The sequence below is a fragment of the Barbus barbus genome, assembly GCF_936440315.1.
Source record: "Barbus barbus genome assembly, chromosome: 37".
NCBI lineage: Eukaryota > Metazoa > Chordata > Actinopteri > Cypriniformes > Cyprinidae > Barbus > Barbus barbus.
Genome location: NC_136715.1, coordinates 7,410,201 through 7,436,543, shown reverse-complemented (window position 1 = coordinate 7,436,543; position 26,343 = coordinate 7,410,201). Strand labels below are relative to the sequence as shown.

Sequence of the window (26,343 nt, the reverse complement as noted above, 5' to 3'; positions counted from 1 at the left end):
GCACATCAAGTAACATCTCTCACCCCATTAAGGAGAGCAGGTTTTGGTGCTGGTATACAGACAGTTTCTGGAATTCTCCATGTGGCTGGATCACATTAACTTTGTTCTCCAGCCCCAGCAAATCTGACCTAACACACACATGCACCCACCTGCAAACTCACAGAATAAAAATCATTAGTGCTTTGTGAAGAAGACATATATTGTTTCAGGATATACTTTTCATTGTAAAAGTTTTAAAAATATTTTATTATTAATCAAATAATTTAATCTTAATATTAATAAAAAAGAATAATACACTCTTGTATTATTATACTACATATTAACGTGGTCAAATCATACGTTTTTAAAATATTTTTTATTTCCTGTTTGACTGTGTGGAAAAGAGCAGTGTGGACATTCTGATGATCTTTTTCTTTTATTGTTATTCTGATGTAAATATCTTTGGAATGGCATAAGGGTGAATAAATGATGTCATCATTTTCATTTCTATTCAAACTATTAACAAACAAAAAAATTTGTTTGAAATAAATAGCATAATAAAGACAAAAACATATTCAATTAATATGTATGTGTCCCTTTTGTATTATCTTTTGGTTTCACAGGATGCTTCCTTCCTACCCGACCTCGTGAATGTGCGTATAAATAGTACGCCAAATAAAAATGAAAACTCGTGGTATTGATACGCAAAAATGGACTAATCAAGATCACTTGTTTGATGTCGGCAGGGAACTGTACTGATGGATAATTCCACTTTGGGGCAGAAGAGAGCTCGTTTTCGATCCGTCCAATGCTTCAGATTCAGGCCAGTGGATCACAGTCATGCATCTGCGCTCTTGGGAAGCTGGAACAACGCTGCGCGTTACGTTTTACCAAAGTAACCTGCACGTTTTTATCCCCTTTTCACCTTCAGTTAGAAAGGGCTGTCATGTCTAAATACATAAAGGACAATAGCTTCCTCTTCATCTGAATGCGCAAAAACAACAACGTTAAGGGAATGAACCGCGTGCCGTTTGGACAGGTGCATCCCAGATCACCACCACCAGCAGAATCGTTTTCTCACTGACTCGCTCTGAAAATGGATTACCAGCTGCTGGATTTCATGCAACTTGTGAAGAAAACTCTGTTTCCAAACAGACAGTGAAGGAGATCTCTCCGTCCATACTTAACTGAACATGCACTGGGACATGATGGTTTATCTGTTCTAACTATGGATAACTAACCTGCCTTTACATCTAGATTGCTAAACATGAAACCTCTTTTGAGTCCTCAGTTGGCCATACTGAAGTGCGCAGTGATCCTATTTCCTGGATTCCTGCAGGGCTTCACAGGTAAGTGATAGAAAACTGTCTGTCTGTCCATCCGTCTGTCCGTCCTTAAACTTTTATTCATATATTTCCATATAATTTCACACGTGTACACAAACCACTTTTGTTTTAAGCATTATATAATGATTTTAAACTTATTTAATTTAATTGTTAAATTATTTTTAACAGATGTCTAAAGAAAATTATATTAAACCGTTACCAAATACTGCTTTTGACATTTGCGGGAAGTCTCATTAAAAATAGCCAGACTTCTACTTGTAATAATAATCAAATTGTCTAATGCATAATCTTAGTGTGAGATGTTTTTTTTTATTTTTATTTTTTTTTATTCTATGCTTATTTAAAGTTTAAGCGGTGTAATTCATTTCACATTTGGATAACAATTTAGTGCACAATTGATTAATTTTTGTAAATCCATTTTCTATTAAAAAACCTTTCACTTTTGTTGTTATATCTTACAACTGTTGCAGTTCTGCAACATTTGCAGGAGAAATCACACACTTTTTGGCTCTGCGAAAGCTCTACTGTGAGGTTCATTAAAGGCTCAGGTTGTCAAACATCGTGCTGTGACGTGCCAGAACCTGACTGTAGTGTTTACAGAAGTTCAGTGTTCAAAAATGGTGCATTTCAAATCATCAGCATGAAAGTTTCTCTGGATTTGTTTGTGAATGCATGTGCATGTTTACTCTTTTCCACAGAGACCAGATGTGTTGGCCGCGCTTGCAGCCCTCCTATGGGTAACTTGGCCAGTGGCAGGACCCTTTTCACGCTGACTAGCTGCTGCACTAATAGCTCTTCCTGCCTGCCAACCCAGCCACGCTGTCTAGCAGAGCTCCATCCTCCTGCCCTCATGGCCGATGACCCATTTATTCATCCAGATACCTGGTGGGGCTCAGCGGCGGCCACTGGAGAACAGGAAGAAATCCGTCTTGACTTGGAGACACAGTTCTGCATGAGTCACATTGTGATGTTATTCCGTTCCCCACGTCCTGCTGCTATGAGATTGGAGCGCTCGCTGGATTTTGGCCAGACCTGGGAGACACTAAAGCTGTTTGCCAGGAACTGTACTGAGATGTTCGGGCTTCCTGATGATGTAAGTCAACCAGGATCTCTCTGCACTTCCAGATATTCTAATGTGGTCCCGTGCAGCCGAGGAGAGGTAAGGATGGAAATAAACACCACAAAACATATTTTTTTGTAAATTACAATTCTGCAGCATTGTAGTAAATGTAAATGTGAAGCATGTAGGGCTGGGTGATATGACAGTATATATTGTTACTGCGGAATAAAGTATCTATATTGTGTATTCTGCAGTATGCAAATATATTTGCACAACATAGTACTAATTAAACATTATATCCACCTTTGGGTGATAAAGAAACATGCATGAATGAGAAAATAAAGAGTGGGACACATTTGATAGAGTTATTAAGTGCAATAAGCAGTGAAACATAACTCTGACATCGTATGCGATCGCGAAAACAGATCTCTTTAGAGTTGTATTGTGCTTGAATGGTCAAATGTGCACACAATTATGTCAAAATGCCCATTGTGTGGAGTATTCACGTAAACACATTCGGTTATGTCGTAAACATAAACAGTTGGGTGAAAACCCAAGTATATTTACCTGCTGCTGTCTGTCATTATTAATGTTAATCACTCACTGCACTTGACTGAATCACTTTTGAATCTTTAATAAGAATCAGTTCATGTTTGATTTATACAGTGAAGACTATGCAGTTTTTTATTTATACACTTTATTCAGTTTCTTAATATTTCTTACTGCATTTTAAATAAATATAGCTTACTGTAGCTGAAAAACTTTTAGTTTGTTTCATATTTATTTGTTCTATTGTGTTTGTAATATGCTTCTATTTCCTATTTTTAATAACAATAATAAAAAAAAAAATAGCTATATCGAGATCATGAAATAAAATTTCTCATACCATGAAATAAGATTTTGGTCATATTGCCCACCCCTAGAAGCATGTCATTTCTGTCATTTTTGTGGCAATCAACATACAAAATGGCTTATTTGGCTTATTATCTGGCTTTACAACATTTCAAACAAATATTCCCGCATTTGAGCACATCTATTTAAATCTAAATTCTTTATATCTCTCTAATGCTTTTAAAAGGGACAATTCACCCAAAGATAAAAAAAAAATTGTGTCATCATTTGCTACCCCACATATCATTCCAAACCTTTATGAATAATTTTTTCTGTGTAACATAAAAACATAACAGTTTCAACAGAGTCCCATTGACTTTCATGGTGTGTTTTATCCAAAATATAGAGTAGATGGGACTGCAACATTTTTCAGAATATATTCTTTTGTGTCCCATGGAAGACAGAGAGTCACGAGGGGGAGCAAATGGTGTATTAGCAAATAATTTTTGGGTGTATTATCTCTGTGAATATGATCATTAATAATTATTTGTTTCTAAATGTTTTCTAGATCATATTCCGGTCCATAGGATTGGGAAGTGGGATTGTTGATCCCTACAGTCCTGAGGCGCTGTCCCGTCTGACAGTGACTAACTTACGAATCCAGCTCTTAAAATCTCAACAGTGTCCCATCTCAAAGGGCCAGCGAAGTGTCCCAGAACAGTCAAACCCACCCTTTTTACCCACAATTCACAGCAGGCCGCTGACTGCTCCGACACCAAGTCCTGATCCTCTGGATTCAACCCCATTTGCAGTGTACTCTCTTCTGGCTAAAGGGACGTGTTTGTGTCATGGCCATGCTGAACATTGCCTTCCTGAAAATGAAGGACAAGACAGCCTGCAACCTAATAATGTGGTAAGTGTATCCATTTTGTAAGTGATTTTTGGGATGAATAGCAGCACAGCCACCTGTGAATGACAGAGTAAATGTGTGAAGCAACCTCTTCTGCATATTTGAGGGTGTATGTGAACTCACCCAGAATTTAAGAGAATAGGAAGTGGGCTGTTATATGTATTTTTATACGCTTGAATGGGCAGCACCCGAAAGTGAATCATTCCTCTGGAGCGCAGGTGTCTGGCAAGTGTGTGTGTACCCACCACACAGCGGGCGAGCACTGCGAGAGGTGTGCCCCGCTCTACAACGACCAGCCCTGGAGAGCGGCCAACGGAAGCAGCGGTGAGAGCAACCCATGCCAGAGTGAGTGCATTTACTGTTTGGGTTGGTTCAGCCTTAAATTCCTTTAATCCTTGAAAATCGGATAGTACTCTGGGATAGTAACGTTAGCCAACAATACCAGCTGTGCACCAAGGCTGTTTCCAGTGCATGAAGTGGAAAAAAAGAAGTGCCGCTACTATATTAAATAAGTACTTTTTAATAATTCACAATGTATGTATAGTGCCACAATCAATCAATCAATCAATCAATCAATCAATCAATCAATCAATCAATCAATCAATCAATCAAATAAACGTTTTCAATACAAATTAGCACAAGTCAAGCTGCAATACCAAACAGGACCACAGGGAGACGCCAAAGACCACTAAATCGTCTGCCTTTAATATATGGATCCATTCAGAATCGCTAAATCTCTGTCCTCCGCATAATCAGCATTCATTATAAAACACTCTTGCTTTTAAGCCAAATACACGCTAAAATAATCATTTTACTGACATCTGGACGTAAGTCACTATTCTCTCCGTAATTGCCGATTAAATCTGCTGTGTTTTCTCTGCATTAGCGCTGTTTTGAGCTTACTGTTTGAATTCGTTTACTGGATCCTTGGACTTTCCAGGAGTTTACGGTTTAAAATGATGTGATTGCAAAAGCCTGCTTCTTTTCATTTTAAGATATGATTTTTGTTATAAAGTACTGATTCAAATTAGTAATCAATAATTAATTATTCTACTACTCCGCGCGCACCACACAATGAAGTGGACCGACTCTGCTTGCGTTCATTCACGTGATTGGTCGAGATGAGAGGTGATCCCGCCTGGGTAGTGTGATTTACATAGTTTCTATATCATTTCTAATCATATATGGGATCATATAGCCTAATCACCCAGACCCTAATGATTTTCAGGGCTGTTTCTATAAAGTGGGGCAATTCCAACTTTGGGGGAAAGGAGAAGTGGTGAGTGGCCGTACTCAGAATTTGTGCTCTGCATTTAACTCATCCAAGTGTACACATAGTAGTGAACATACAAACGGAGCAATTGCTGCGGTGCCCGGGGTGCCTTATATATTATAAGTCTGGCTAATATATTATATTATATATATATTAGTGCTGTCAATTGATTAATCGCGATTAATCGCATCCAAAATAAAAGTTTTTGTTTACAGAATATATGTGTGTATTGTGTATATTTATGATGTATAAATAAATACACACACATACAGCATATATTTTGAAAATATTTACATTTTTGCATGTATATATTTATATTCATATCATTTATATCATATATAAATATATTTAATATATAAACGTAACATATTTTTCTAAAATATATACATGCATGTGTATGTATTTATATAAGTCACCTTTATTTATATAGCGCTTTTAACCATACAGATTGTGTCAAAGCACTTAACAGTATCAAATTGGAGGATAGAGTGTCAGTAATGTATAATAATAAGATTAAACACTCAATTTTTAGTTAAAGGCATTTAATTATTGAATTCACTGATGCCATTGTCTAGCTCAGTTTAGTTTAAATAGTATCTGTGAAATCAAATTGACGATAATCGCTAGAAACATAAATATAAGCAGTACACACAAATATATATTTATATTATGTAAACAAAAACTTTTATTTAACACTAATATATATATATATATATATATATATATATATAAATAATAATAATATATTTTACTGTATATATATATATATATATTATATTTAAATTATATATTTATTTTGATGCAACAAAGTAGTTATATCCAAGCGTTTGAATTGTTTACTTACTTCTTTTGATTAGTCTTCCCATTATATTGTTCATTCAGACTGATTCGCGAATGCAGAATGTGTACAAACACAAGAAAACCATGAACCAATCACATGAACCAATAACAACCGATCATAACCAGTCATATCCAATCATATTGCATTGTAGCTATTGCCTCCTTTCACATGACTTTCCCCCGTTCATTTTCAATTACCCACCAAACTCACAGCATGCTTTAGGGCAAGGGTCGGCAAGTAAGTTTGGCATCGGGCCAAAAAAGCATAGTCAAAGGATAATTTAAGAAATTAATTGATAAAAAAATGCAACTAGAATTGCCTGCGACAGACTGTTTTTTGTTACTGGTAGTGAGCTTTTACTCTGTGTTAAATAAGTAACAGTAATTAACAAAAAGCCACATTTGTGTGGCGGTGTCCGGCAGATGTAAGCGGAGTGCAGCATCAACCATTTCCCCTCCGCGCTCAATTAATAACATGGTTGTCAGCATATAGCTGTTTTTTGCAGTGCAAATTTTGTTTATGATGAAAATAACAGTACGTTTTCGTCAGTTATTTTACCTACGGATCGATGCATTTCTTACAGATTTCTGCTCGTTCGAAATCGGATACAGATGAAGTACTGTAAGATTACATTTGTTTGCGTGTGAACAAGTGTTGTAGTACTTGTTTAAATCATGCTTTCAGCTGAAAATATTCAGTCTCTAGACTAGAAGGAACAAACAAATTCCTTGAGAACTATAACTTAGCCTACCGCTCATGTCCATTGCCGTCATCATAGCTTTCACATTCTTTCTGATTTGAGTGATCCTCCTCTATCAAGCTAGCTAAATATTAACATGTGAATTCTTGCTAAATATGCAGTTATATTATGGGTCGTTGACATGAATTTTACACGTGATAGTGGTGGAGCGCTCTTGGAGCGAGTGAAAACCACTACGCTCCGACTTTTAAAAAATCCGCTCCTCCCTCCATTCAAAATCACACCGCTCCGCACTCCGTTCACATACTCTGATTGAGAGTAACTGTTGCTGCTATCAAAATAATCTGGCTGCGGGCCGCCTGTTGCCGACCACTGCTTTAAGGGGTCTGTTAAAACTCAAAGTAATTAACTTAAATTTCGGTGCATTTACACTCACTTTTATTTGATAGTAAAAATGTCGAGGATTATTTTTCTGGTTCTTGGATGATTCTTTGATCCATAATGTTTATTTCTGTCCCTAACATTTTCTCTGTGTTTGCTGTTGTTTTTATTTTTATTTATTTTATTTTATTTATTTTTTTGTCGCTGAAGAGTGTGAATGTCACGGCCACGCAGAGAGCTGCCACTTCTCCCAGCGAGTGTGGCTGTCCACAGGGGGCACTAGCGGGGGCATCTGTGACAACTGCCAGCATAACACTGTGGGCCGCCGGTGCCAGCGCTGTCGTCCTGGATACCACCGTCACCCTGCCAGACCCCTCAACTCCCCGCATGCTTGCACACGTAAGACAGCTAGAAAGAAAGGAAGGAACAAATAGAAAAGGACAGTGAGATCTCAAAGGGTTCTGCCCTCAAATAATTATTCCCAACTGATCCCAAAATGTACTTATTTTATTAAAGCATACTGATGGTCAGTATCATACAGTATAAAAATGAGAAACATATCCTTTGAAATAAAATAAACCACCCATCAATGTCCTAGCAGCCACTCTGAAATCTTCCCTTTTTTGTATCAAAATGGTTAACCTTGCAATCATTTACAGTCTTTTATTGCCTCCTACTGGTGGCAGTGTGACACGATCCCTAAAGTGACTCAAAAGCAGTGGGAAGAGCTAATGAACCGATGACCAAAGATTTTCTTCATGGCAGGATGCTGGTGTGACCCAGTTGGGTCGGTGCCAGTACATTCCGGCAGTGGGACACCATGGTGCCATCCTAGAAGTGGACAGTGCCACTGTAAACCTGGTGTGGGCGGCACCACCTGCAGCTACTGTCAACCAGGGTTCTGGGGCTTTGGAGAGGAGGGCTGCAAATCTTGTGTGTGCCCTTTGACCTGTGATCCCATCACAGGTCATTGCCTAGAGAGGTGAGACTGCATTTTCATTTCTTTCTAAATTTACTGTTTGTGATCTGAAACTAAAACACTGAGGATTTCAAATGTCAATATCTGGTTTTAGGGACTTAATTAGGTTGCAAATTAAATTGCATACCTGTTGGGGATTTTTAAATAGATTTTTGTTGTTGTATCATTTTCCTTTAACAGCAAAGGCGGTATCAAGCGTTACAATGTACCAATTGGTGGGAAAATTCCTGAACTGTCTCACTTTAAACCTCAAGAGGACGAGAGGGTGTGGCCTAAAGAATTGGCCGTCTCTGCGCTGTACTATACAGGTGAGCTGACTACAGGAACAAAACATTCCACACTAACAGCAGCTATTGTGAAACGTGGGAAACCACAGCACGAAATGTGACTTCAGGATGTGGCTTTTCAGAAGTGTCTTTTTATGTGGTTCCTTCACATGTAAGGCTGAGATAATTATGTATTGCTGTGTAAATGGGTGCATTTCACAAACCTATCTAGAACATGTCCAGGTCATCCAAAATTGAAATAAAACAAAAATATAAATACCTCTAGGACCATTGTGTATTGTGACATTGTTTTCATGGCAATATTCTCATTACAGTACTGCAAAAATTAGTATATGATTAAACACAATTTTTTGAATAGATTTTTAATGGTTTTGAACTCTCTCTACTCACCATGGCTGCATTTATTTGATAAAGAATCTAATAAAAACAGTAGCGTTGTAAAGTAGTAACAGAGAGTAACAGAGTAACAAAGTAACAAGAGTTAAAACATTGAAAGTTCAGCTTTGAATAGGAAGTTCAAAAGAATAGAATTTATTCAAAATAAATCTTTTGTAACATTATAAATGTCTTTACTGTCACTTTTGATCGATTTACAACCTTGCAAAATAGAAGTATTAATTTCTGTCAGGACCACTATCGTCAATGATACAGTATTAGCATACAGTTTGGTTTGGCGGTATGGTCATGAATGAGCAGGGAGAGCAACAATAACAACCCCCCAAGGGTTAACAGAACAGAACCAAGCAGATATTACTAATGTACTTAATTACATTTAGTGTAACACATTATTCAAGATTAGGGAATCTGATTTAACAGGAATGTCAGAAGCCAAGTCCTGACTGTGGCGAAAGGAGGAGTTGGGGATGGAGGAGGGTAATTTGCTCCCGAGCAAGCAAGCTGCTTGATAATACCGAATAGCACTTATATAGGAATGCCGCGATAGGTGTCGTATCCCTACAGGTAGATGTGATCAGCTGAGAGTCAGCTGATGCAAGCTTGACTCACGTGACTTGCCAGAACTAACGCTATGCTTAATTTTTTTTTTTCTTTTGTAAATAGTTGTGTACATGTATTTTGTTATTGAAATGATAAATTGCAGTCATTGTCTTTACTGTAATACAGCACAATACAATACATCTTAACTTAAAAATCAAATGTTCATACTCAATGCGATAATGAAAACTTGGGGTAAAAATATTTAATTTTCATTAAAAAAATGTGACTGCATTCGATCTTAAATGGTCCTAAAATTAGGCATCCTTTTATTTGTGGAAAATACTTAATTTCTGTCACCAGAATGTGTTTGGTGTGAAATGTCTGAAATGTTTCTTGTTAATTCTTTACAGGGAAGTGCAGCTGTAAGGAAAAGAAACTGAAAAGTGTGTCAGACCTTTGCAAGATGAAACATGCATATGGTGAGGCTTTTTAATGTCTTGAATCAGTTAATTGCATGCTATGAATCGATTCGGTTGACACTTGCTGTCTGAACATTTTAATCTAACGACAGAATTGACTGTTTGTGGCATTCATAGTGATCAAAGCCAGCGTGCTGTCAGCTCATGATAAAGGCACACATGCAGTTGTCCTGGTGAAGGTGAGGAAGGTGTTTCGTTCTGGAAAACTGCCCCTCTCCCAGGGCACACACAGTCTCTACCCGCTCTCCTGGACCAGCCGTGGCTGCACCTGTCCAATCCTCAACCCAGGTATAGCACCCAACAACTATTTGGGCCAACGCTTTGATTCAGTCAAATTTGCCATTAGAGCAGTGAGTTTTGTGTCTCCATCTTTAGGTGGGAACTATCTACTGGCAGGTCCTGAGGATGTTGACTCAGGACGGCTACTGGTCACCTTGCAGAGTCTAGTAGTCCCCTGGACCCCCATCCTGGGCTTTCAGGTCACAGAAGCACTGCATCAGGGCTGCTTATGAGCACGACTTCACCCAAATGTGCACTAGCACACTGCCCAAACTTGAAAGCCCTCACTTGAAATGATGCCATTGTACCAAAGCAGGCAGCTGGATCCTAAATGGACCATGACCGCCGGATGCAACTGAAATGGAATGTGGGTAATTACCAGAAACAAGATTCATGGAGATGTCGCATGGCAACGTGCACTGAATAGCCACTTTAAATAACTGTAATTGTCATACAGCACAACTTGAGCAAGACTCTTAAAAAATAACTCATCTTGGTGGCTGTTGCCTTGTGGATATGGCGTGACTGAATTAACTGTTTCTGTACTCATTTCTCTGTAGTTTCTAGAATATCATCTTCAAAAATGAGTTTCTTCCAGTGAATCCACAGGCCATTTTTGAGATTCATTCACACTTATTTTATTTGCTTCTCTTACTACATTTCAGTCGTGTTTTTAAAAATGCATTTGAACATCACACAATTGAAAAATTAAAAACAAAAGGTACAGTCTGATTCAAATTCTCCTAGTGCTCATGCATGATTTGGACTCAGTATCTTTTATTTTATTAAAGGATTTTTCAGAAACAGGTATATCACAGTTGAAAAGTTCATTGTTTCTTGTTTAATCAAAACAAAGAAAATCACATTAAGGCTTTGAAAGACAAATCAAACCCAACCAGTCATTCCTGGATGAAGAAATGTCATTGTTAACTATATCAATAAGCCACATAAGCTTAAACATATTTAGGAGTTATAAAAAGGATCTGATATTAGCACAATTTTTAGCACTTTATTATTAGCATGTGTTGAAAATGGATCTAGAAACAGCCCTCAGTGTTAAGATACTTCAACTGAACAAAACCTATTAGTCTTTGGAACAACAGATACTTGAATGTTCTTATTAAACAGAAGATCTACTCGTTTATAATGTGTTGTTTTGCCATTATAATTGTTTTAACACCAACAAATTATGTATTTTTTATCAAATGACTGGTAAGGCTACTGGTTTACTTACTCACACCCCCTAATGTTTGTACTTTGTGTGCAACCTTGGGCTACATGCTTTCCAACACATCAGCAACAGAATATTTATTCATTATAAAATAGTTTAATCATGTCCTACAACAAAACAGCACATGAAATGTTTATTTGCTTTGTTTATTCAATCTCCAATGCCAATTGGCCTTTGATCACACTTGCACACAAGTCAAACAAGCTAAGCTTAGGTTGTGGAGCAAATAATACAAAGCCGGACGATTCAAATGGCAGCTAATGTTTCACAGGGCAAGTGTAAACTGACCTGCCACTCATACAGATCCTCATTTTTTTTTTTATATGTCCCGTAAGTGCATGTTAATGTCATTTTAATATTTGATTCACAAAACCTAACATTTAAGGGCTTCCTGTATCTCTGTGCATCATGCAGTCAGGCGGAGAGCATCGATCCAGTGGTGTAATTATATTGTCTCTTCATACTCAAAAGTGAAGCTGTCTTTGCTGTAAGGTGTGAAGGGAATGAAACCAAAATAATATTAGCTAGCTGCTGGGTTCTCTGTGGTTGCTGGTGTGGAATCAGGAGAGGATGTAGGGACAGAGTCAGTGGAAGCTGATTCAGTGGGTGCAGTATCAGCCCCACCAGAGGGGGCGCTGTCATTGTCATCTTCCTGAGGGTAGAGCTCAGGGTACTTCTGCATACACTCCTGCATACTCCGGAAGTTTTCCACACAATCTGAACCCTTTACCTCCTCTTGACTATAGTGGAAACAAGAAAAGGCTTCCTTGAACTGCTGTCCACAAGGGCCACTGGCCATACCGCCCAAACATGGGCAGTTCCAGTTTATATCACCATTAGGGAGAATAAGACCTGTAGGATCAAATTAAATGAGTGTAAAAATGAGTATCCAAGACACAAGATAAGCCATATTTCTGGCTAAACTATGCCAAATGATAATTCTTTATTCAAGGATTAATATTTTGGATTAGCATTAGTTCAAAAACCTACCGTGATCCTCATATGGATCATTTGGATCATCTTCGATAAGCTCAGCATTACTGGGTGCTTCATGATCCTCCTTGGTGACAAATATGATGCGATCTTTACCTAGTGAGAGACCAGGAGGAAGTTATATACAATGTTATCAAATAGTTTTAAGGGGGGTCAAACATTCAGCCACTAAAATTCATATATTAACTGACCACTAGACCAGTGTTATTATTGTTAAAAAAAAGCATTAAAGCTCAAGTATGAATAAATAATGTTGCCCTTGGCAATTAACTGAAATATGTTTAAGTACAATAATAATAATGTAATAAACTTTTAAAGCTAAATGGAAATATAAAAAAAAAACTACTAGAAATTCAAAATTCACTAAATTATTCAAATAAATAAAATTCAAATGAAGACTGAATATATAAATAAAAAAATATACTTTACATATATGTAAATAAAATACAAGTGAAAAAGTAACACTGTACTACGCTACATTTGGTGGGCAAACAGCCCTTTCATTGTCTTACAGACCAGATTAAATATTACAGATACTGAACTGCATTTTCCGAGTAATCAAATACCTTTACAAATGAAATATTACAGACACTGGACTGCAATTTCTGTGGAATGAAAACCCTTTACACTTTATAAAACTATCCACAAACGGTTAAATGTTAAATAAAACACTCAGGTCTGTACACAGGAAATAAATGAACCACTTACACAGAACTGAGTGAATGAAAAATTTTATTTTTATTAAATAAATCTAACATTATTACAGTTGTAATGTTGTCTGTTTAGGTTCATGTTATATTATAATATTTACAAAATATTCAAAATTAAATAACAAATTTGGTGGACTTTAGGCTATGACCTTGCAGGCACCTGCTTCATGTAGGGTGACACACAACATGGCTATGATGGCTGAATGACTACATCAAAACAAATCAGATCTAGAACTCATGGAAAACGTATTGAATTATAGTAGAGATGTATGATATTTTATTGAGCGCTTACTGACTCTGGTTCAGTAGAATTTGCATCTGTAGTTTAACCAATAAATCAGTAATTCATCACTAAACTCACTAGACACACACAATATAAGATAAAATAACACGACACATTTGACAAGAATATTTGCAGCTCATAAATATTTAAATAACTCATTGATATTACCATGCATGGCTGGTGAGAGTGACTTTTAAGGGCATGAGCATTAGCTGCACCGCTAAACGACAGAGAATGATGAGCATAAAATGGGTTTAAACGGTCGGAGTTGGTTCAGGCATACCTTCCTGCTTGCAGTACGACATGTCTGCTGACAGATCCGTCTGATCGCCGTTTATCCGATCAATGAACCTCAAACACCGGCACAATGATCGATCCGCACGCCTGTTACATCAACTCCAGCATGGAGGCAGCGACAGTGACCACGTGACGTCCCGGCCGAGTTGTATCAAAATAAAAGTCTTCTTCTTATTTTTATTCTTTTCTTTTTAATGGCGGTTGGCAAACCCACTTAAAAGGTGCATTTCCGCCTCCTACTGGACTGGAGTGTGGAGCATGACAGATATTAGTGAAAACATATCATATATAAGCGATATATAATTTTTTTTTTTACAAATCCCAAATTAATAATAATAATACATAAATAAAACCTTTAACCAAAAAAGTACTACACAAGGATACAATTATTTTATATACTTCATTATGTGATCTTCACACATTTAATACATATAGCTTTGAAATAATGAATAATTGCATTATAGACGTTATACTGTGCTGGAGCATTAGTATTGACTTAATTCATCCATTAATCTCATTCTTTCTCTCCCATATGCTTCACAATGTAATTGGATATGTTCCACAGTCTCTGGTATACCAGGTTTATTGCAATTACCTGATTCATGTTTACCAATAATAAAAAATGACTGATTAATATTATTGTGTCCTCTTTCCTACTCCCAAAGTTATTCCTTTCATGTCCTACTTGTTTTTGAATGTAGTATAGATGACAACCCTTTACCTCCCCATCCCACATCTTTTGCCATTTCCTAATCATAGCCCCTTTAATTATTCCTTTCATTTCTGCTTTACTTATAGTGATATGTTTATATCTATATAAGTTTGTTTTAGTGCCTTCTTGGCCAGCTTCCTCATTTCTCCTCGATCCCAACATGTACCCATAAAAATGATATACTTAATCTATACTGGTGAATTTTGAACATGCTTTGAAGGATATCATATGTCTTGTCTAGATGTAGGTTTGCCACTTATTTTATTTCCTGAAACAGGATCTTTTGATCCATCTGTAAATATTTTAATTTCCTCACTATAATTTTGATCAATGTATATTTGTGCAATCTCATTCTTGGAAACATAAACTTTTTTATTATTAATTTCTTCCAAAATCTGAAGTTTTACTATAAAACTATGATATTCCAGGCAAAGAGGGATTTAAAGCTGTCAATGCTTACATTATAACAATAATAATATGACATTTTTCACTAATTATTTCACTCAGTTATGTTGTGACTACAAAAGGACTACAAAGGGACTAGAGCATGCCTGAGAACTTGCTAGTAAATTTAACAAATAATTACAATAAATCGGCAAGTAACACATTTAACACAATTAGGCCTACATGTGAAATTTTGAAGTAGAAAGACTAAAATAGTATTTTTGTGTAAAACGTATTCCAATAATCTTTGCAACTTTCAAAAATATCTATTTATTTATTTTTATACAGTTTTTTTTGTAAAACTAGATAAAAGGTATATTTTAGGATAAAAGGTTAATGCACCACTAGTTGACAATACATATAGTTTATAACTGCTTAGCAGCTTAATGAAACAGTGATTCTTCAGTGGTGGTAGAGAAACATCAGCTTTCTGTGGTTATGTTATGAAAACTTTAAAATGAATAAATAAAATAAAGTCTGAAAAAGAAAAGAAAAGATGGAAACATTTTCCATCCACTTCATACACCTCACCTGCCTCTGTATCTTGTTTGCTGTTTCCTCTGGCTGGCTGTCTGCAGGCTCTTTCACCTACAATGCCTTTTGGAGTTTTTGGATCCTTGGGTTTGTGTATACTAGTGCTTGCCCTTCAGTCACTTTTTTGTGTAGAGTTTGTATCAGCTCATCAGGTTTTGGCATGGAGAGATGCTAAATTAAATCTGCACAGGGAGGAAATAATGTCACACCTATCACCTTCACACACCCTCATTGGTAACACTTTATAATACCTTTAATTAATAAATCATCAGCAAACATTATATAATGCGTAACAGATCATTACTTAATATATATTCATAATATTCATAATGTGAGACAATATTAATGTTTACTGATGTACTTATTCATGATCTAACAGATCATTATTTCATGTAAATTAGAATGCTTACAAAGGTTATTAAACTTTCAGTTCATATGATCATGTACTTTTTCAAATTCTTCATAATTAGTCATTTTAAGCACTTCACAAACTATTAATGTTAACATTAGTGATTAACTCAAAATCACAGTCTGTAAAGGTTGCGTATTTGGTCTTCGTTTGACTTCTACTATTTTCACATCTTAACAAATAATTTATTACTTATTTGTTCATGTTTTTGTTATACCCAATCTAAAGTTGAGACTATTCATCATTTGTAAATGTTTATAAACTTTTTTGTATCTTTATGGGCACTGAACTTTTAGCTGTTGTAACGGTGTTTGTGTAAAGGGTGGTTAGTTAGCCTAAGTTTATCTAAATGCTTGCTAAAGACATAACACACATTGTAATATGAGACATGTTTTTATTGTGTAATATAAAACAGAATTTAATAGTTTAGAAACTAAATTTTTATACATTTGTCAAGAAAATGCTTCATTTATCTTTTATCAATGTAATACATATAAACAGATTGAATGGTTGAGCCCTTAACCAAACCTTAAACCTACCCATACCACCAAACCTGTCCAATAGCAGCAAAAGTGTTGTACATTTACAAAAGCTTTTAATTATTGTATAACATCTGTTAAAAGAATTTGTTGATTTTCAAGATGTGCATGATTATACGAATTAAGCATTATGTAATGTTTGCTAATGATTTATTAATGAAAGTTATTATAAAGTGTTACCATCCAGCTTTAAGGAATAAGAAATGTGTCTTGAACAGTAAATCAGCATATTAGAATAACTTCTGTAGGATTACATAACAATAATGACAGCTAAAAATTCAGCTTTGCCCCTTTGACCGTAAGAAATTTCTTTTAAATGCATTTTAAAATATTATTTACCATAAACATTTTAATGGTAGTGTCAATTTATGTGTGTATGTGTATATATATATATATATATATATATATATATATATATATATTAGTGCTGGGCAACAATTAATTGCAATCCAAAATAATAAAAAAATTGTTTATATAATATATGTGTGTCTACTGAGTATTTTTATAGTGTATATATAAAGATACACACATACAGTATATATTTTATATATATATATTATTAACATGCATAAATTTATATTCATATAAAATATATTTAATATCTAAACATAACATATTTTTCTTAAATATATCTATATGTATATCTATATATACATAATAAATATACACAGTACAAACGCATATATTATGTAAACAAAAACTTTTATTTTGGATGTGATTAATTGCAATTAATCGTTGCCCAGCACTAATATTGTCAGGAATTCAGCCTCTGTGGCTCCCTCCGCTCATCACCAGAGGGCTCCGTCACCTGAGCACTAACCTTCATTGACTCCAATTCCCACACACCCCGTACCTGGGGCTGATTACACTCACAGGTGTTTCCCATTGACTCTGGCCTATTTAAACTGTTCCCTCAGTTTCCTCATTGTGAAGTCTTGTCTTGCCATGCAAACATTTCCGAGCGGTTCTTCCGTGTATGATTCCCCGTGTATGGCCTGGACTGCTTATTGGACTCTGATTCTCTGCCGCCTGCCTATTCTGATTCAACCTGCCTTGTTATTCGATTATCCTGTGTTTGCCGCCAGCCCTGATCTTCAGCCTGAACTCTGACTTTGATTCTGCCTTGTCTACGTTGTGTTTGAAGCTTGTGATTGAACTCAGCCTGTTTGATTTGCATTCTGTTTTAATAAAGCTGCACATGGATCCTAACGTCACTGACTCCTCGTTACAAATATATATATAAAAAAAGTGAAGTGACATACTGCCAAGTATGGTGACCCATACTCGGAATACGTGCTCTGCATTTAACCCATCCAACGTGCACACACACAGCAGTGAACACACACACACCGTGAACACACACCCGGAGCAGTGGGCAGCCATTTATGCTGCGCCGCCCGGGGAGCAGTTGGGGGTTCGGTGCCTTGCTTCGGTGCCTTGCTCCCCCCCACCTACAATCCCTGCCCGAGACTCGAACCCGCAACCTTAGGATTACGAGTCCGACTCTCTAACCATTAGGCCACGACTTCCCCCTGCTATATACACACACATGCATTATTTCAGAAAACCTTTTTTTTTAAAGATATTAAACAAAATTGTATGGGTTTGGAATGACATCGCTATTCCTTTAAAACTTTTTCTGAGCTTGTGTGGTCGGCTTAGCTGTAATTGGAAAATGTCTGGTTAAAGAGTCACTTTTAGGATATGATGAATATGACCGATAATTATAGCATTCGAATGCTAGAATCCATTGTTTTCATTTACAAAACAGCTATATTGTGTGTGTAAAATGAATAGGGCACTCTTGAATTTATTGAAGCTGTGTAGGCGGTCTGTTACTTGGAGCGGTCTTGCTCGTTGACTGCCTATCAGAATGCTTCTGTCTGTTGTTTTTACGTGTGTTGGAAGCGCTGGTCAGGCTATTTCTTTTTGTTATTTGCTATGTTTAGACACATAGCTGGATAGCTGTTAATTCTTAAAAACTGTTTCAGTTCATGTAATTGTATGTTCATTCTAAAGCAAGCTGTTAAAGGAAAGGCAGATTTTCACAGATTGGTGGGTGACTGCCTGGCAGTCTCACACTTTGCCTTTCTTCATACAGCTTCAATCCCCTGACATTGCCTCATGCATGCTCTGTTCCATTCTTCATGATCTGTCCACAGTGTTTGTTGTCCAAGCAGTGTAAACCAGGCCATTGCGGATGAACAATTGTTTTGTCACAAGAGAAAAACATTCCTGCTTTTGCATGGACAAGTATTATGTTGTATGGAAAAATGCTTGTTTGGAGAAATGCATTAAAATTCACTACACTCCTAAATATAAAGGTTTCAAAAGAAGGTTCTTCCAGTGATGCCATAGAACAACCATTTTTGTTTCTTCAAAAGAATCTTCTAGTAAACAGTTCTTAAAAGATCCACTTTATTTAAACCAACATTTGAATGTTCTTCCACTAAAGAACCTTTTGTCGACTGGAAAGGTTCTGTGGATGTTAAATGTTCTTCATGGGGCCAGTAGTGTGCTTAAATATTTCAATACTTCAACATAGTAAATAACCAAGTCTGAAAAGTTGGTGAACTTTATTTTTATTCTCTCACTCAATGAACTTTTACCACAATTATAAATATAATGATCATGTCTCCTTTTCCTCAGCCTTTACAAGAAAAATGAAATTGCCTGGGTCTTGCCATCATATTAGTCTGGGCTCAGAAGCGTTTCAATTTTCTTCATCTTTAACCCAACCCAGCTCTCCATTTCTATTCTCAATATGGTTTCAGTAGTAGTGTTTTTTTTTTTTTTGCTTAGGGCTGTTGAGGAATTTATTAAAAATGAACTTGAAACAAATAACTCAGAGAATCAGTGCTCCCTGTGACCTGTATTTAATTCTCCCTCGTCTTGAAACAGCATGGGGTCAGCTAATATTTTATAGATTATAGCAGGGTTGTATAGTGCCTGTGGCATTCCATGTTCTTTTGCTCAGTCTGCACCAATAGTCTGAACGTCTGAAAGAGAGAATCTCCTGTATATTAATAAAAGCAGAACATAATGCTGTGACAAATCCAAAGATATTCAGGTGGCTGACATACAACACTAACAGAGACCTCAAGCCATTATCCAGAGTTATTGATTGTGGTTTTTGTGGCTTTACAGCAGCTGCCTATTCTCAGTGTATTTATAATGAATGGATAAAACATTTCTGTCTGTGTGAGAAAAACATGTGATAATAGTTAATAAAATGTTTGTAAGCTGTACCCTTAACATGATAAATGCAGGAACACATGATTTTTATTCTGTGACATACCGATTATCTAATCCATTGAAGGCTCTTTCTATGCTGAGGTGTCATCATTCTCTCTGTGCTAGAACTGCATTGGGCAACTGATGATATCTTAGATATAACAGGAAAACGTGTCTGTCATAACCCTTAAATCATTCACATCCTCTTAGACTTCACAGCTGCATAAGCTTGGATGAAATCAGCATCACAGGGCAACTGTAGATAACCTCTTTTTGATTGCTCCTGCTTTCCTCTCTTATTGGGAACGATTGTGAGTTTTGGTCCTATTTATCCCTGTTTCTTAAATGTGCTGTTTCATTTAGGCCAAGCTGGTTCATAATCCATGTTCTAGGGTTGAGATCTCTTTGCTGCCTGAGTTTTCAGGAAGAAGAAAAGAATAAAATATAGACCAGCAATAAATAAAACAGGTGGTGGAATATGTGTCAAACAAACTTTTTACTAACTCTTTTCAAACATTAAATCAGTATTTAATTCAAATATGAAAATATATTAATCAAAATTGTTACGACTTTTAAATCATGATATGTCATACTAATCAAATAATCAAAAGGTGTTCTGAGATGTTAGTTTGTTGCTTTGTAGTTGCTATGGTGTTCTGATTGGTTACTAACTTGGTAGGGTGTTGCTATGTGGTTGCTATGGTGTTCCAATTGAGCCACTGAATCCCTTGAGAAAGTGGGACACTGTTGTGGAACACAGATAGTCACATGAGGGCATTTGATCCTTGCTGCTTCCAAAGAGATTGGTTTAACGCAAAGCTATTATTAGTTACAATGGTTTGCAAGCAGAGACTCCGCTACTGAACATGTGTTACAGGATTCGTGAATAGTCGATGAAAAAAGCATCACATTAGCTTATGATGAAATCACTGTTTGCTAGAGTGTTGCCATGGCATTTCTTGGCAGTTGCTAAGGTATTCTGAGTGGTTGTTAGTGTTCTGGATGGTTGCCAGGGTGTTACTATGAGCAGTGTTGGGTAGATTACTTACAAAATTGCACTTTGTTAAAATTGCGATTCCAAATTACATGACACAAATTGTAGTTAGTTATGTAATGTGTAGATTCATCACTAAATCATCCAGGTGTTTAAAACTTTCCAAAAAATGTACTTTTTATTAAAATCACTGGACTATAAAAAGCTTAACAAGACATTTCAGTGTCTATCTAAACACCTTCATCAGTTGTAAAAACAGGAAACTAATATATCCACAAAAGTCACATGATCAAAATGTAATTTTTTTGGGAAAATTAGTAATGCAATCCATGGCATTACATATTTTAAATAACATAATCAAACTATGTTTTGATGACTTTTACATTACTTTTGACCTATTGATTTAAATAAGATAATCTTGTACCATACTGATATAAAATACAAAAAGAAAGAAAATATATTCTAGTTGTTGTTAGTAACAACATGAAGTGCTTCAAACATTATATTACATCATGGTTTCCCAAACTAGGGTTCGTGAAGGAACTGTAGGGTAAATAAAAATGTATAGCCTATGTTCATGCGTTCAGTGTTGAGATGTTGAGAAAAATGCTAAAAACATTTAAATGATTTTTGTAAATCCAGTGTTTAAATGCAGTGTGGCTGTGGTGTTCTGGGTGGTTACTGATGTTGCAGTGTGGTTGCTATTCTAAATTAATCTTACTTGAATTTTTGTGGCTTTTAATTCATGTCTCTTAACTTTGAGGCAATTGAAGGACTAGCACTTTGATATGTTCCACCCTAATTTCCCATTTCAGTAGGAAATATGTCAGCACAGGAACAGCCAAGTGCCTTTAACACTCTCACTTGTACCTTTGGCCTATTTGAAATCACTTGGGCTGGTTTAATTTATTGTGCAAGACAAATCTAGACACATTACACAGGCATAATTCCTCACATCCCCTCCCCGCTGACCCTTTGGAACAGTCTGTCCTCGGGTTGCTCTGTTCTGTAGTTTTAGTTCTCTGGCTTCAGTTCAGCGGGGGACTTGAAGAGGCTTTGGGCTTCTCAGTGGAGGGTGTTGAGCCACCGGCGGTCACTGTCATTTTTCCTTGTCTGTGTATTGTGTTATGACCCAGGAAAGAACTGTTTTGTGTGTCAGCATTAAACATTGCAGAGCATACAAGTACACACATAAAAACTTTGATTATAGACTGACCTCTTACCACTATTGGTTTGAAATAGGGTATTTTGGGTAATAACAGGGTTCATTTCCTGATGTTCACTTACAGTGTTGGTCACGCTTTTTAAGCAGAAATAAATATATACACTGCAGTTAAAAAAGAAACTAGTCTCATATGCTCATCAAGGCTGCATTTATTTGATAAAAATGCAGTAAAAACAGTAATATTGTAAAATATTGTTAAAATTTAAAATATCTGTTTTCAGTTTGAATACATTTTCAAATGTAATTCAAGTAATTTATTCCTGTGATGGTAAAGCTGAATTTTCAGCATCAATATTACAGTGTTCATTGTCACACGATCCTTCAGAAATCATTGTAATGCTGATTTCTTATTATTATCAGTGGTGAAAAGAGTTGTGCTGCTTAGTATTTTTGTAGAAACTATGATACATATTTTGTTCAGTATTCTTTTGTGAATGGAAATTTCAAAGGAACAGCATGCATTTATTGTGTGTGTGCACGAGTGTGTGTAGGTGGCTCTGACCTATAGGCTTAAATGGGAAGTTTTTATACTTTGCCTCAATGCTTCTATATAAATGCCAAGGAGGTCAATTAAACAATTATCAGTCTCAATGGTAACTGCTAATTGAAAATCTTAATTAAACAAAGATCTCTTACAACATTATGGAAACAGGGTGTTTCAACACAACACACAGCACCTTTGGCTATTTCTAACTATTTTTGCCTGAAGCAACGGTTTTTATGTGTAATGTGGGCTGTTATGTGTTAGTATATTTGATATCAGTTAGTAAAAGTGTCTTCATAGCGCATTAAGCTCTTTTATTTAAAAGCATCAATGAAAATAAAATTTTTCATTTTATTATCCACTTATTCTACTTCTGCATGTGTTTATTGGTGTATTTTGTGCATTTAGGCTTCTTTCTAATGTCCCCAATAACCCTGAGACAGATGAGACACAAAGAAAAAATGTAATACTGTATATAAAAAGCCATGTAGGAGTGATTCAAGCCGATAGTTCGTCTCATACGGTTCTTGCAGCTGTCTAAATGCACAACATCTGAACCCAATAAACTCTATAAAGCGCAGACACAGACTTCATTTGTGGAAGATAACTTTTTTATTATTTTTTAAAAATCTGGCTTTACCTGTGAGACTCTGTGGGGTTGCATTTTGTCCACCCTAGCTAAATAAACCCACTGTGAATTTACTTTTGCTTCAAATCTTGGGTCTCACTAGACAGCTATGTTTTGGAGACTTGAAGCTTTTTGCCCTAAAACTATTTGACCTGATTTCCCTCAGTAACCAAATCCACCGGATAAACTCCATGTTTTGTATTCATTTACTGTGTAAATGGAAACTTTTCATTTAAAATGCATAAGATCACCATAACAGGATGTTACAATTTGTGTACAATTGGAGTATCTTAGTTCAGAGACCAATTGTTGCACCTGTATTTGTTGCTACAATCACAGTGTTTGAAAAAAAAGGAAAAAAAAGTTTGAATTGAAAGGAAAACGAGTGTTTGTACATGAGTGCACAGGGTAATTACAAAGCTCTTATGTAACCTCTCATTTCAGAAATACTATTTTTGGTATAAAAACAAAAAGTGCGTTGACCTTTAGATCTATCTATCTATCTATCTATCTATCTATCTATCTATCTATCTATCTATCTATCTATCTATCTATCTATCTATCTATCTATCTATCTATCTATCTATCTATCTATCTATCTATCTATCTAGCTATCTATCTATCTATCTATCTATCTATCTATCTATCTATCGCGATGCCATAGAAGAACCTTTTTGTCTAAATGGTTCCATAAAGAACCTTTAATATCTGAAGAACCTTTCTCTTTCACAGTAAGTTCTTTGTGGTGAAAGAAAGTTTTTCAGATTATAAAAAGGTAAGGAAGAGATGGTTCTTTAAAGAACCTTTGACTGAATGGTTCTTTGTGGAACCAAAAATGGTTCTTCTATGGCATCGCTTGAAGAACCTTTTGAAGCACCTTTATCTGTGTATATGTGTGTGTATGTTAGAAAATTCAATGACATTCAGACATATTTAAGTATGGTTTAAGGGTCCAAATACTTTATTGGGCTGATGAATGTCACATTCAACATTTTTATTTGTCTGTTTGATATTTGGTTAGCATAACCACAATAGATATGATGCATTTGGTTTGTGTGAGTTGCACTTTTACTGATCTGAAGGCTTGAAACAGAATCAATCACTTGACAGAATCTGACCTTGTGTTCCCTGGCATTTCTCATTCATTTTAAGGCAGTAAAAAATTACACATAATGTCACATAATGTTCCCTTTGCACAGTTCGGCTTGTTCTTCATCACGACTTGGTAATTTATAAATTCAGAAAAAATAGTTCAAGACATATAATATCTTTGAAAAGATTTGTAAATGATTTCTGAATGCCTTTGAATTGTACATTAGGGGTAGATGAGGTCATATTTACCATAGCATGAACTGCATCACCTCACTGAACCGGACTTCTATTTCCAGTAGTGTCAACATCAGCAGGTTCATCTATAGCTGTCCGCAAGCACTACACTTTTGTTGTTTTGTACATTTCCCTGTACCGTCCCTGGTTTAAATTTAGTATGTTTTTATGTCTCTGTTTGTGTTTGTAGACTGCCATAATCTTTCAAATCTGGACTTGTTCTGGTTTTCATTTGAGCTTAATTTTCAATCGAATTCCATCTGCATTCTCGGGCCCCCCCGGGGCCTCCTCATCATGTCTGAGCCTTAATAGAGGTGCACCTGGCCTGCTTACGGAATTCCGCACACGGGGTGGAACAATACTCAGCGGTTCTTTGTTCCCAGTGGAGCATCCGAGCACCGCGGTGCAGGCCGTGTGAAGAGCTGAGGGGGGAGTGAGGGGGTTTGAGTGGGTGTGTGGGGGGGTCTGCTCTCTGAACTTGCTCTGTGAAAGTGATCTCTGACCTTTGATATCCAGAGAAGAACAACAAACATGACGTTTGTGGTATGACAGATGTCGAATGTTGATAAACCGTTCAAAGACTGATTGTGCTGCTGCCGTACACTGTATTATGCAATGTTTAGAGGTGCTGCACCTTCTTTTGTTCCATTTCTTAGCACTAGATCTGAGAGCTTTTATAGTCTCTCATGTTTCATATTATAGTAACCTGAAATAACCTTCAAAGTGTTTGCTGCTAAAATTTCACAAACACACACACACACATTGATAATTTGTTTGCTTAAAGATGACTTCATAAAAATATATACAGTATATATATATATATATATATATACACACACACAAAAAGAAAATGGTGCTATATAGCATTAAAAGTGGTTCTTGGCTCCTAGGCAGCCACTTATGTTGCTATATAGCACCATATCTTTAAAGGTGCTATTCAGCACCTTTGTCAAATGGTGCTATATAAAACCATAAGAGGTGCCATTGTATTTCTTCAACAAAAATGGTGCTAAATAGCACCAACAGTGGTTCATTGGCTCGTCAATAATCTTTAAAGGGGCTTAACAGGTTCTTTGTACAGCAGTGGTGCTATATAGCACCTTAATCACTCCAAAGAACCACTGAAGAACCATACAGGAGTTTAACAGGTTCTGTATATGGTAGCGGTGCTATGTAGCACCTTAATCACCTTAATCATCTATATACTATGTATATATATATATATATATATATATATATATATATATATATATATATATATACACACACACACACACACACACACACACACACACACGTTTGTTTTTGTGAAAAGTGTAATAGTTTTTATACTGTACAAACTGTATGTGCTATTGCCCTACACCTACCCTACACCTAAACTTAGCCCTCACAGGAGACTTCTACTTTCCCCCCAAAAAAGCTCACTCTGCATGACTCATATGTTTTGAAAAGTGGGGACATGGGACAATGTCCTCATAAGTCACCTTCACCTTGTAATACCTATGTCATACCTGTGTCATTATACAAATTTATGTCCTCATTTGTTACAAAAATGCACACGCACACACACACACACACACACACACACAAACACACACAAATATATAGATCATGTTGTTTCAGAATTCTTCTGTGATGCTTAAAATTGATTTTAAAATTGTAATTTATTTTTTATTTTTATTTTTTAGAATCATAGTCAAAGGGGTTCAATCTTGTTTGGACTACAGTTTATTTTAAAAAAAGTTTCAAATTCAAGTTTATTTAATATTATTTTGGGTGAACTATCCTTTTAAGGTAATGATGCGTTCATTGATTCAGGTAATGAGACTAAAAATACAAAATGCTAATGATATTTTATGTCTTTATGAACACATGGCCAATTTAGCTCTATGTAATATGAATTAATAATGTCTTAGTTTTAAGGTATAGTGCCAGAGGTCCCTATTAACATAAGCCCAAAATTGACACTGTCAGACATGATTAGTATTTAACTATAGTTTGGTAAAGCCAGCTTCTGTG

At 36.0% G+C, this 26,343-nt stretch overlaps 2 protein-coding genes across 3 annotated transcripts; one reads left to right on the top strand and one right to left on the bottom strand.

Annotated features, from left to right (window-relative positions):
• The first annotated feature begins 794 nt into the window (after nt 1–794).
• On the top strand, nt 795–11,423 carry LOC306856712 (netrin-4-like). The gene is made up of 10 exons (XM_079396125.1): nt 795–1,328; nt 2,024–2,484; nt 3,785–4,129; nt 4,345–4,471; nt 7,532–7,720; nt 8,087–8,303; nt 8,481–8,608; nt 9,934–10,002; nt 10,120–10,290; nt 10,378–11,423. The coding sequence occupies exons 1-10, from the start codon at nt 1,247–1,249 to the stop codon at nt 10,512–10,514; spliced, it is 1,926 nt and encodes a 641-aa protein (XP_079252251.1). The 5' UTR covers nt 795–1,246; the 3' UTR covers nt 10,515–11,423.
• LOC306856713 (mitochondrial intermembrane space import and assembly protein 40-like) lies at nt 10,900–13,934 on the bottom strand. 2 transcript variants are annotated; one of them, XM_079396126.1, is made up of 3 exons: nt 13,782–13,934; nt 12,503–12,601; nt 10,900–12,364 (listed from the first exon to the last, which is right to left on the bottom strand). In XM_079396126.1, exons 1-3 carry the CDS (start codon nt 13,801–13,803, stop codon nt 12,033–12,035), a joined length of 453 nt encoding a protein of 150 aa, XP_079252252.1. In that variant the 5' UTR covers nt 13,804–13,934; the 3' UTR covers nt 10,900–12,032. The 2 variants fall into 2 exon arrangements, with proteins under 2 accessions (XP_079252252.1, XP_079252253.1); XM_079396127.1 differs by having other exon boundaries at nt 13,667–13,898.
• Nucleotides 13,935–26,343: the final 12,409 nt, after the last annotated feature.

Bases quoted from the DNA above. Each gene is read 5' to 3' on its own strand.
- LOC306856713 (XM_079396126.1), bottom strand. From the start codon at position 13,803: ATGTCGTACTGCAAGCAGGAAG. The intron at 12,602-13,781 runs GTATGCCTGAAC...GTCTCTCACTAG, and splicing joins GTCGTACTGCAAGCAGGAAG to GTAAAGATCGCATCATATTT. The intron at 12,365-12,502 runs GTAGGTTTTTGA...TTGATCCTACAG, and splicing joins TGATCCATATGAGGATCACG to GTCTTATTCTCCCTAATGGT.
- LOC306856712 (XM_079396125.1), top strand. From the start codon at position 1,247: ATGAAACCTCTTTTGAGTCCTCAGTTGGCCATACTGAAGTGCGCAGTG. The intron at 4,130-4,344 runs GTAAGTGTATCC...TCTGGAGCGCAG, and splicing joins GCCTGCAACCTAATAATGTG to GTGTCTGGCAAGTGTGTGTG. The intron at 8,609-9,933 runs GTGAGCTGACTA...AATTCTTTACAG, and splicing joins CTCTGCGCTGTACTATACAG to GGAAGTGCAGCTGTAAGGAA.